The sequence below is a fragment of the Gracilinanus agilis genome, chromosome 3 (genome assembly GCF_016433145.1).
Source record: "Gracilinanus agilis isolate LMUSP501 chromosome 3, AgileGrace, whole genome shotgun sequence".
Taxonomy (NCBI): domain Eukaryota; kingdom Metazoa; phylum Chordata; class Mammalia; order Didelphimorphia; family Didelphidae; genus Gracilinanus; species Gracilinanus agilis.
Genome location: NC_058132.1, coordinates 112,969,691 through 112,982,894, shown reverse-complemented (window position 1 = coordinate 112,982,894; position 13,204 = coordinate 112,969,691). Strand labels below are relative to the sequence as shown.

Here is a 13,204-nt window from a genome sequence, read left to right as displayed (position 1 = left end):
ATATTTCAGCCACAGCTGTTCTGAACTAACTTTCATAATTAGCAGTGACTATATTTTGTCACTACTTTATTCTAACACAGAAAAAACATGGTGACAATGGGGAAAAGGCAGGACAAAATCAGAAGCAAATTTGTCAAGAAACTGATTTTTAACATCCAGTGGCATTTCATGTTGTCAGGAGCTGTCATTATCAATATAAAATAACTCCCTGCCCATGGGACACATTTGAACGAGAACAAACAAGGCTTTAGAAATTTGCTAAAGCTGCTATTCTAGAGAACTGCTCCACAATATTTTGATCCCTTTTGGAAAAGCAATGGCAATAAAACTAGCTCTGAAGAATACAACCCTTATTAATAAAATCAAGTGCAATTAATCTACAGGAAGCTGGTACTTTTAAAAGTAACTTCTTTAGTATTCACTTGTAATGCTTCCGTAAACATTTAAACACTGCATTTCAGATTTCTCGGATATGCCAATTTCCATTTGACAAACTATGATTTCCTTCCATTTGGATCATCTGTTAACTAGAATGCCAAATGGTCCATCTTATCACCAGGAAGGGTGAAGTTATCAGTGTTAACAACAGAGCTTTAAAGATGCTATTACTGCCATATTTAATCAGATGGTAAAAGATACCTCTGCAACCCTGAAACAAAATGGCCATTGTTTTCCCTTAAATTACTTAGTGAGTAGGTAGCAGTATTTGTTATTATTTCAAATATGGGGCATTCACCACCACAGTTACCAAATGAAAAATTAAACCAAAATACAGTAGATCGAATTTGTGTACTTGCGATCCTTTATAAATTCTCAAACATGGAACTATTCTTAGGCTCACCAGGAATTATATTGGAATGAACTAAAGATATATTTTAAAGTATTATTTTAAGCATACTTTTATGTCATTTCGTTTCTCTTGAGATCATTTACCTTTACTCTTAGACATAATTTAATCACGACTCTACCATACTGTCAAACACTACAGTGATCCACAATAATATTCTGGCTATGGAGGGAGCTTAATTATTAAGCAACACCTTCCTAAAAAGCTTCAGTATTTATGATCAATAAAAAGCATTTCTCATTGAAATAACACTGAAGTGGAACATGGGCCCTCTTCTTTCTGTCCAACTCAATTAACTTTTCAGATCAAAATGATATCACATTTAATCACAGTAAGGGATAGTCTTCAAGAAAGCTCCACAGGTAGATCTGGTTTCACAGAAGTATATCTAGGATCCAATTGGGGTGTGAAATCCCGGAAGTACTTAGATGCATCAGTACCAAATACATCAAGGACTTTTCTGTTCATAACTGCAAACCTAGAAAATGAATGGTGAGAGTGTAAGCAAATGTGGACTTTATGAACCTTTCTATCAAGTAAGTTATTCATAATATTTAATATGGATTCATTGCTTTCATCTGATAAAAAGAATAGAGGTACCTAGAGGGTAAGTGGGCTAACAGTATAGGTAATGGCAAAATTAAGGATGGACGTAGGTAGGGAACAAACACTTATTCTACTATGCTTCTACTCTACTATGTGCTACTTTTATAAATATTATCTGATTTGATCAGAAATCACTTTTCTCCTATGACTATCTAAAACTTTAGATAAGAATATAATGTGCTATGGAATCTCAGGATGCATCAAAACTTATTATCACTTGTAGCTCAATCTTTCTACCAGATATCAGATCTCAACTTGAGTGTTCGTGAGAATTTTCTAATAAATTAAATCACATTTAAAAAAACCAGCAATGATGAAATGAAGATTCTAATTTAGGATTCCTCCCATTTATAGGCCAAGCTCTCAAATCTACTGAACCACCTAGCAGCCCCTGCATCTTCATATATTAATAGTTTCTCATCCTTTCCCCTAGGAAAGGTGTTAATATTTAAAGATTAATTAAATTGTTTTTGTTCAGTTGTGTCTAACTTCTCATGACCCTTGAAGTTTTCTTGGCAACAGTTTGCTATTTCTTTCTTCAGCTCATTTTACAAATAGGATACTGAGTCAAAAAAGGATTACACGACTTCCTCAGGGTCACATGGTTAATAAGTGTCTGAGGCCAGATTTAAAGTTAGGGTAGCAGTTAGGTGGCTCAATGAATTGAAAGCCAAAGATGAGAGATCTTGGTCTTAAGTCTGGCATCAGACACTTCCTAGCTGTGTGACCCTGGGCAAGTCATGTAACTCCTACTGCCTAGCCCTTACTGCTCTTTTGCCTTGGAATCATTGCACTGTATTGATTCTAAAAAAGAAGGTTTAAAAAGGATAAAGAAAGATTTTAACTTAGGAAGATGAATTTTCCTGACTCTAGGTCCAGCACTCTATCCCTTGTACTACTTTGCTGCCCAAAATAAACATGGATTTTCAACTTTTTCAGGGACATAACGACCTTAAAATTAATGGGAGAGGAAAAGAAGTGGGGGAAGATACCACGCTAAATTCTAACAATGAGTTTACACTCTTAATAAGGGAAGATAACACATAAAGGGGTGGCAGAAGTAGGGGAAGTTACATGGTACATAGTCTGGAGATGATCAGGTAATAAGGTGAAGGCCTGAATAAGGCAAAAGCATCCTTTAAAGCAACGGTCGGCAACCTTTTTGGCCATGAGAGCCATAAACGCCTGCTGAAGGAGGATGGAGGCAGACGGCGCTGGAATATTGGGGGCGGGGGCTGAAGGGCCCCCTGGGGCACATCTTGGGGCTCTGCCCAGACTGGCCAGTCCAATTCGGAGGTGGAGCCAGATATGGCTTGAGAGCCATACATTGCGGACCCCTGCTTTAAAGAGTCCAGTGTGGTTTAAGGGGTAGAATCCAAGTTTCTGGTAGAAATAAATCATGGTTTCATTTTAGATTCTACTGCTTATTTAAAAAAGAATAATTATGACCAGAAAAATCACTTCTTAGAGGAAGAAAAATACAAAATCCTTCAGAAACCTGCATGTATTTAGATGATACATGTCTCCATGGTAGGGACATTAAGCATTAGTAGTCAATTGGCAGATTGAAGAATTTTTCTTTTACTTTGAGGCACTTCTTTTTTCCTAGATTTTGGAGGAGTTCTACAGAATTGACCATATCTTTTATGGGTCCATAAGGTGATCCATAAAACTATTTCCCAAATGTCTGCAAGAAGGCTCTAGATATTAATTTGTATCATCAAGCTGAGCTTGATGAACTAAAGATGTCTGTATTAAATAAAGGAGAATGAAAAGAAAAAAAAAAGAATAGCAGATTATGGACCTAATAAGGTAAAAATGGGTATTTGAAAAATATAACTATATAATTAACATAACCAATTTATAACCACAACAAATATATAACTACTTATTATTCAATAAAGCTTTTTTAAGCCACAAACAAAATCAACAATTTAAATAAAGATTTTTTTTCTTTAAATGCCAAAGTAATTAATAGGATATACTAATACTACTTTGGTATTGAATTCCTGCACTATAACCTTTTGGCTATTTTAAAAAAGCTAGTATTATATCATTTTCCAGTTTGGCCCCTTAGTTCATATCATTATGTTTTTTTTTTGTTTTTTTTTTTTTAAGATTTTTTTTTTTAATTTTAAACCCTTAACTTCTGTGTTTTTGACTTATAGGTGGAAGAGTGGTAAGGGTAGGCAATGGGGGTCAAGTGACTTGCCCAGGGTCACACAGCTGGGAAGTGTCTGAGGCCGGATTTGAACCTAGGACCTCCTGTCTCTAGGCATGGCTCTCAATCCACTGAGCTACCCAGCTGCCCCACATTATGTTTTAATTAAGAAAGAAAAAGAGAAATCAGTGAAGAATATAAAATGATTAAAGAATTGAACATATGAAGGGACAATGAATGAACTGGGTTATCTAAATTAACTAAATTATCTAAATTAATTCTAAATATTAGAGACAGGGTTAAATTAATAAGTATATTCACATTTTTGGAGAAGATTTCAAGTACTGAACATTAATAGTCAACTCTTCTCCATTTTCAGAGGAAAGAATAAAGAAGGGGCTTAATTAAAAGAGATTACTATTTTAGATGAGTGGTTAACTTCTAAGCCTACTGAAGAGAAAGGTGTAGAATATCTACCCTTGAAAATCTAAAAGAATGGGAGAGACTACTATCTGAGTTGAAGGAGTCAAATGTGATTCAGAAAGATGTTTTTAAACCCAGTGATTCCTTCTATGTTTATTAGTGCAATTTTTGGATTGAAGTCTTTTAACTAATCTGCTTAATATATTAAGTTTAAATGAAAAAAAAAGCCTTGCATTTATGAAATTGTTTAAATAGTATGTATTTATTATACATATATGCACACATATATTTTATAAATATCCAACAGTTTTAAGTAAAATCACATTGTATTAATCTAGAACCTCAGGCAATTCCAAAATATCTATAGAGAAGAGGAAGCATATAATCATGTTCAATAAATGCATATCTTGTTTATTCTCTTGAGAGTTAATTTGAGTGGAGAGTGGTGAAATTATACAGTTTGTTTATCTGTATCATAGGAATTGTCTATTTGCCCTATACATTTTCTATATTAGAGAACTGAGATTTTTCCCTTTGAGGAAATTTAAATTATTCAAATCATCTTAGTCACTTACTTGCCCTTGGTGAGTCTTAAAAGGAATTTCCAGTAAGATGGTCGCAAGGTCTGAACTTCCATGACAGCCTAAAAAAATAATCCTGATAATTAAAGTTCTTCCAAGATGTAACAAAAATACAATCAACATTTATAAGATGCAGCAGGCCTACCTTTAATTTTTTTTGTACTCATGATCTATTAATATTGATAACCACAACAATAACAATGCTAAATGTATTAGTGTTTTACTTAATAATAATCAGGATACCCTTTTTATAGACACCAATAGTCTTTAAATATTTACTTTAGAAAATAACTTGTTAGTCATCATCTTTAAGAAGTATATCCACTGGCTATTTACCATTTTACTAGCAGTAATAAACAAATCAAACTACCCTCAACTCAAAAAACAAAACAAGAAAACCCTGTTGAATAGCATTCTATGGTTACCTTAATGTAATAATAAAAGTGGTCACAGAACTTTGGGAAAATATAAACAAGAAAATGAAAAGTGTCATTTCTATAAAACTTTATTTTTTTGCTGTTGCATGTTGTTGGTCTGACAGCAATGCTGCCGATACTGTCCCTTTTGGAATATTTTACTGACTTGGAAAGTACAAGAAAACTCTTGTATATCTCTATTGGCTTATTCTAATTGAATTTTAAATTACTTTCAAACTGAACTTAATATCAATTCAAGAAGTAACATATTTACATAATAAGATCTGTCTGAAGAAGAAATTTCTATTCTTAGTGATTCCTATTCTTAGCTAGGAAAAGAAGTGAAATGCCCTACCATCTATGTCTGATAATCTAGACTTTTCCATAGGATACAATAAGCATTAAAAACTAAAACAATTTCATTTCCCATTTCAAAAGGCATACTTACTGCCTGAAAGCAAATTGCTGTGGAGATAGAGTAGATGATGGTATCTGCATGAGGAAAATAGGGTACTTTCCCTGCTTCAATGCCTTTGAAATACATAGTCTACAAAATAATTGCAATGCAAGGTTTATAAATGATGACACTTTAAATGAAAATAGTACTATGTTCTACATTAGTTGTGATATACTTTTTTTGCTATTCTAAGCATGCAGCAAACATTTTAAAATAAAACAAAAATCTATTTATCAAACTGCTAATATGAATCAAGTTAGCCTACAGACAATACAAATAGGATCATCAGACTTGTTCCTTTTCACAAAGACCTTAGAATATACTTGAGAAACTCCAGTAGCAGTTAGGTGGCACAGTGGACAAAGAGCCAGGTCTGGAGTCAGGACAATATGGGATCAAATCTAGCCTCAGACACATCTTAGTTGCATGACCCTGGGCAAATCATAACCCCAAATGTCTAGGCCTTGCCACGCTTCGGTCTTAGAGTTGATACCAAGACAGAAGGTTAAGAATTTTTTTTTTTAAAGCGGCAAAGATCCACATGAGAATTTAAGGATGTACATAATCAAGCATTATATAGCATTTATGTTAAAGAATTTAATGCAGATGCAGAAATAAGTTTGGTGAAATCAGAATTTACACGAAATGCTGAGATTCCTTTGGATATTTTTTTAAAAAAGCAATTTCCAAGTTGATTTTGTGTCTACATTATGTTTCTCTAATTTGACCATACATTTTGGAAGGAACAAAGTCTTATTTTACTTCTAGTGGATCACCCCAGAGATCTATTCTTGGTCCTGCTATCTTAGATACTGATTTAGACGAAAGCATCAATATTGTTTCTTCTATCTTTAAATGACAAGTAGCTGTAAGGGGTAATAAACATCCTAGATAGCAGTCTGAGCCTAGGGCAAAGGCCAAGTCTAATGAGATGAAGTTTAACAAAGAATAATGGAGATGGAAAGCTGGCCCTGGAGTCAGGACACCTCTTAACTGTATGTACACTTGGTGTAAGTCACTTGCCCTCTCAGTGCTGTCAATCACAGAATAGATGTGGGTCTGCCCTGGGAGCTTTCCTCCTGTGAGTTCCCTGCATTAGTGAAAATGTAGGGACAAACAAACTGGGAAGGACGAGCCAAAACTTCTGTTAAAAAACAACAAAACTCTATAAGTAGCAGCTAAAAAAAGTCTGGCTAGACAAAAACAGTTTATGTGAATAAGGCCTTTGAGTTTTAAAGGACCTACAAGCACAATTCAACATGATGACACAAAAACCTCAACAGCTAAATACGCTATCAAATTATGGTAGAAAAAGCAAAGTTTCCAGAACAGTGAAAATGATATAACCATTGTTCTCTGCCTGCTCAGTCCACAGTGGAGTAATGGGTTTAGTTCAGGGTATCACCTATTATATGTTACACAACACTGAGCAGTGGTGATAGCAGTGGTATCTGCTGATGATGGAATACTGTTGTGCTCAAAGGAATAATGAACTGGAGGAATTCCACATGAACTGGAAAGACCTCCAGGAATTGATGCAGAGCGAAAGGAGCAGAACCAGGAGGACATCATACACAGAGACTGATACACTGTGGTAAAACTGAATGTAATGGATTTCTGTATTAGCAGCAATGCAATGATCAGGGATAATTCTGAGGGATTTATGAGGAAGAAAACTAGTCACATCCAGAGAAAGAACTGTGGAAGCAGAAACACAGAAGAAAAACATAGGATTGATCATGTGGTTCAGTGGGGATATGATTAGGGTTTTGATGTTAAAAGGATCACTCTATTGCAAGTATGAATAACATGGAAGTAGGTTTTGAACAATGATACATGAACCCAGTGGAATTGCTCTTCAGCTCAGGGAGGGGGGAGAGGAATGGAGGGGATTGTGAATCATGTAACCATGGAAAAAATATTTTAAATAGAATGTGAGCCATTCTCCAATTGATAGTCAAAGGAGATGAATAGTTTTTGGATGAAGAAATCAAAGCTATGTGTATGACAAAATGCTCTAAATCTGTGATGGGCAAACTTTTTAAAGAGGGGGCCAAAGGAAAGGAAATGCTCATCTGACAGTCTGTTTCTAAGGCAACTCTTTCGAAGTTTCATTGTATTGTATCCTACTCATTGTATTGGTCAGATTAGGAAGAATGTTGAGTGGCCAGATAGAACATTACAGGGACTGCATCTGGCCCGCTGGCCATAGTTTGCCCATCACTGCTCTAAATTATTATTGATTAGAGAGAACTGCAAATCCAGACACTGAGACTCACACCTATCAGATTTGCTAAAATGATAAAATGGGAGAGATTTGGAAATGTAAGGACACAAATACAACACTGTTAGAACTGTGATCCAACCATTTTGGAGAATATCATACTTTGGAGGCAGTGAGGAAGGGGGAGGAGGGCGCAGCTGGGAACTATTTTCACAGGGAATCTGAGGATCCCTTCGTAAGTCGCCAACTGTAAGTTTTAAAATTAATATTCAATGCCTCCAAAGTATGATATTTATAAGGATTTTTATTAAAAGCGAAGGGAAAGAGTCCCAACTCACCCTTATCACTGCGCCTCCTCTCCAAAAAAGCCCCATCACCACGCCCACAACAACCATATCAAAACCAGCCTGTGAAACCCACAACCAATAGGAAAAGGCTTAAGGAATTATGGGTATGGTGAAAGGGAGTTTGGGTAATGTAGTTTAAAGAGGTACAAGGTCTTTTCAACTTTACAACCAAGAGAACATTATATCCAGTAAAAGAAATATTATTTGAAGAATAACTATAAAGGTCTACCTCTAGAGAAAGAACTGATAAAAAGAAACATGTATGTCATAGTTTTATATATACATATTTTGTCAAAAGACGCCTGCTTTAGTGTAAGAAAAGGAAGAAGGGAATATACCTGGGAACTTATTTGCAGCAAGAAAACAAAGACATTAAGAAATTTTTCTTAAAAAAAAAAAAAAAGAGGGGTGGTGGAAAATCAAATGACCAAAATGAAAAATGAACAAGGCAAAATTATAGCAAAGAAGAAATAAAAGAAATTGCCACCCTTCTCCCAAAAGAAAAGGTAGTGAGCAGGCTCTACCAGTGATGGTGAACCTTTTAGAGAGTAAGTACCCAAACTTCTCCCTTGGGCTGCATGTAAGCTGCCCCCATTACCCCAGACAGGGGAAGGAGGAAGTGCTTCCAGTGGCTGCTGGGCAGAGGGGTGGGTCCTGTGAGAAATTATCTGAGGAATGGTGGAGAAGGGGAGGGAACCAGCCCCCTCCAGCACATGTGCCATAGCTTCACTATCTAAGGCATTATTTAAACTAAGAGCAGGTGAGTGAGGATGAAAGGGAAGGGATGCTAATTGCTTTTAAGCATTTGGAAAATTAGTACTTAGAAAAAGTATTACATTTGCTCTATTTGGGCTTGGAGGACAAAACTCAATAGGACCAATGAGTAAATGTTATAGAGGCAAATTTGGAGTTAATGTGAGGAAAATCTAACACAGAGAGTTGTCCCAAACCAGAACAGTTGGTCTTGACAAGTGGTGGATTCCCCATATCTATAAGACTTCAAAATTGAGTCCAGATGACTATAGATAGGTCAAGAATATTTTAAAGGAGAATATATTCCCTTATCCAAGTTCATGGTTTTCTAATTCTTATCTCACACAGTGGTAGGCACATAGTAAGTATGATATACTTGCGAACTAATTCATAGATTCCTAAAAAAATTACTATAAAGCTTGTTTATCTATATTAACTACAGGTATGGCTTATTTTATGCAATTTGTTTTACTGTGCCTTCACAGATATTGCATTTTATTTTAAAGAAACTCAAGATTTGTGACAAGTTTTAAACAAGACTATTGGCACCATTTTTCCAATAGCACATGCTCACATTATATCTCTGTGTCACATCTTGGAAATTTGGGCAATATTTCAAACTTTTTCATTATTATATCTGTCACAATAATCTGTGATCAGTGATTTTTGATATTATTGTTTTAATCATTTTGGGGTGCCACAAACCATGTCCATATAAGAGAAAGAAATGAATAGATAAATGCCATGTGTTTTCTGATCACTCTATCAACCAACTATTCTCCACTCTCTCCCCTCCTCTGGCCTCTCTATTCTCTGAGACACAACAATATGGAAATTAGGACAATTAATAACCCTACAAATGGCCTCTAAGTGTTTAAGTGAAAAGGAAGAGTCAATCATTGCAGTATACTTGATTGTTGCCTTATTTTAATAAATTGCTAATGTCTACTGAACCTTCAACAACCAGCACCCTGAACAGTCATGAAAGCAAGACTCCCCTTTCAACCATACCACCCCCACACCACCCACAAAAAATTACAGCCGGCTGAAGGTTTGGATGATGGTTAGAATTTTTAGGAATAAAGTATTTTAAATTAAGTTATGTACATTGGTATTTTAATGAAACAATACTATTGCACACTTAATAAACTATAGTATAATGTAAACATTACTTTTATGTGCACAAACCAAAAAATTCAGGTGACTCACTTTATTACGATGGCCTGGAACCAAACCTAATATCTCTGAGGTAGCCTGTACTGATTTTTACTACATAATTTACTGTAGTTTAATTAACACAGAATATATTTATTGAATTTATGTAAGGAAATCATGCCTAGGAATGCTGAAAATTATATATTCAATGAGAATTTGATAATTCTGTGCTACATATTATTGAAAATATACAAAATGCTTTATTTCTATGTGAAAAAAATCATTCAATATTCTTTTTAGTCATAAATTAAATGCTCCAGAGTCCATTACTAGAGAATCCATTTTCTAGCATTTATTTTTGGCTAATGGTCTGTGCCCAGATTAGATAATGACCAGATGAAAATGAAAAGAAGGAAATTACTATGTTACAGTTTTACTAGAACAGTGATAGTGAACCTTTTAAAGACCGTTTCCCATGCCCCACCCCACCCCAACTGAGTGCTAGGTGCATCTTCCCCTTACCCCACAAAGGGAAGGAAAAAAGCACTCCCATTGGGCTGCTGGGCAGAGGGACAGGGACGTGAAAAAAAATGTTTTCAGGCACAGAGGAGAAGGGGAGGGGTTAGAGCTCCACTCAAGTCCCTCTGCCTTTCTAGTAACAGACTTAGGGGGTGGGATGGACGAGTGCCCACAGAGAGTACTCTGCATGCAATCTTTGGCACATGTGCCTTGGGTTCACCATAACTATACTAGACAGTCACAGGGAACAAAAGGAAGAAAAGCCTCTTTTAATAGGTTTATGATGAATTCCTGTAGCAGAGAGCATATTTATATTAAATGCTTAAATAGTTGTAGATAAAACACTATGTTATACTTTTTCATGATAATCACTGGAATTTGTGTTTATGATTAACAATTTCTTCTGCTTCAATAGTCAGAGAGAAGTTAAGAACAAATATTTTAGAATAATCAACATAAATAAGTATTTGCTTACCTCTACCAATTTGGAAGCCAAATACATGGAGATTGTCGTGCTTTTGTAAAACATCATTGATATACCTGCCAAAAAGCCTACAACAAAACAAAAAGGTAATATTGAGGGGGTTCTGAAATGTTTAATTCAGTCCAGTAATTCTATCCAGATTATTGGTATTGTTATTTGTAATTGTAGCAGACCCTGGGTATAAGAGTATTCCAGAGCACTTATAAATTAGGTTAAAGTTTGGAAAGAAAGGAGGGATCTCATGTTAAAGTTAGTAAAATCAATTTCTCAGCCAATAATTCATCTTCATTTCCGCAAGAAAATACTTTAACTATATTGTAAAAATTTACTTGAAATTTTTAAAAAAATTATCTTGTTTTTATATTGTTTGTATTTCAAAATAAATACTTCCTTCTTCCCATAACCAGAGTTCTATTAGAACAAAGAACAAAAGAAGAAAATGAAAAGCTGTCTAGCAAAACTAATCCAACACATCAACAAAGTCTGATAATGTTTGTCATTTTTCACTCCCATAGTCTTCCACCTCATCAAAGAAAGCAAACAAGTGCACTTTCCATTTCTTCTTAAGAGGCTAAGTTGGTATTTAATATTACACACCATTTTTGGCAAATTTTTTTGTTTTTTTATTCATGTTGTAGTTACTGTATATTTTTCCCATGGATCTGTTCATTTCAATTTTAATTGACACAAGTTTTCTCATGCATTTCTATATTACTATGTTTAATATGTCTTCTATTATGATAACATTCCATGATATTCATGTGTTACAAGTTGTTTAGCTAGTCCCTAATTAATGGATATCTCCTTTGTTTTCCATACTTTGCTACTACAGAAAGTATTGCTATAAATATTCTGGGGCATGTGAGACCTTGTTTTAAGTCTTTGACCACTCTAAGGCATAAAGGTAGCATTATGATTTTTGGATCAAAGGGTATGGACATTTTTAATCACTTTCTTATTATAGTTTCAAATTGTTTTCCAAAAGGATTGGACAAATTTACAAATCTACCAACAGTATATTAGTGTATTTGTCCTTCTGAAGCCCTTCAAGTATTAATTATTCAATTTATTACCTTTGCTATTTTCTGGCTATGAGATGAAACCTTATGGTTGTTTTGAATAATATTTCTTTTATTAGTAGTGTTTTGGAATAATCTTTTCTAAGGTTGATGGTAGCAAGTAATTTTTTTAAGGGTCATTTTTAGAGGGAGCTAAGTAGTGCAGTGGATAGAGCACTGAGCTTGCAGTCTGGAAAACCTGAGTTCAAATCCAGCCTCTGATATTTTCTTAGCTATGTGATCCTGGGCAGGCCATTTAATCTCTCTAAGTCTCAGTTTCCTCATCTGTAAAAGGGAATCAACAACAGTACCTATCTTCCAGAGTTGTTTTAAGAATAAAATGAGATGTTATAAAGTACACAAGAAGCCATAAAATGTCTCATAAATTCTAGTTACTGTGATAGCCTTTGAATTTGTACCCACTAGGGCAGAGGTCGGCAACGTATGGCTCTTTCTGTAGGAGCCACAAAGTCAATTTTTTTTCAGGTGCTGTTACAGGAGCAGCACTGTGAGCACTGTATGGCTCTCACAAAATTACATTTTAAAAAATGTGGCGTTTATGGCTCTCACGGCCAAAAAGGTTGCTGACCCCTGACCTAGGGAATAGTTCTTGGTCTAATATTAGTTCCTCATAATCTTGGATAAAGACTTTTTTTTTTTTTAACCCTTAATTTCGGTGTATTGTCTCATAGGTGGAAGAGTGGTAAGGGTGGGCAATGGGGGTCAAGTGACTTGCCCAGGGTCACACAGCTGGGAAGTGGCTGAGGCCAGATTTGAACCTAGGACCTCCTGTCTCTCGGCCTGACTCTCACTCCACTGAGCTACCCAGCTGCCCTAAAGACTTCTTTTGATGCAAAGATCTGTTCCCATTTGACTGCTTCTCTTCTGACCCTAGTTGCATTAATTTTGTTCATACAAAAGCTTTTCAATTTCATACAACTAGAATAATTACAAATATTTATGAAATTTAAGTATAAGATATCTTTTATCTATGATCATTTTTATCTCTTTATTAAAAATGATCTCCATACACAGCTGGAAAAGATATTTGATCTGTTTTAATTTTTTATGTTGTGAACTTTTAATATTCTAGACACATCCATTTTGATGGTATTTGGTGTAAAATGTTGACATTTCTACAGGAATAACTTATGTTCTCAAGTTTAATGAAGA

The 13,204-nt window shown here is 35.0% G+C and overlaps 1 protein-coding gene across 2 annotated transcripts in view; it reads right to left on the bottom strand.

Annotated features, from left to right (window-relative positions):
- Window positions 1-1,121: 1,121 nt before the first annotated feature.
- Window positions 1,122-13,204, bottom strand: part of TMEM135 (transmembrane protein 135) — a 386,383-nt gene continuing 374,300 nt past the window's right edge. For both annotated transcript variants that reach the window (XM_044668213.1, XM_044668214.1), the window contains 4 exons: window positions 10,965-11,041; window positions 5,483-5,581; window positions 4,613-4,680; window positions 1,122-1,325 (listed from right to left, as the gene is read on the bottom strand). In XM_044668213.1, the coding sequence (XP_044524148.1) occupies window positions 1,193-1,325; window positions 4,613-4,680; window positions 5,483-5,581; window positions 10,965-11,041 (377 nt within the window). In that variant the 3' untranslated portion in view covers window positions 1,122-1,192. The remainder of the gene's footprint in view (window positions 1,326-4,612; window positions 4,681-5,482; window positions 5,582-10,964; window positions 11,042-13,204) is intronic.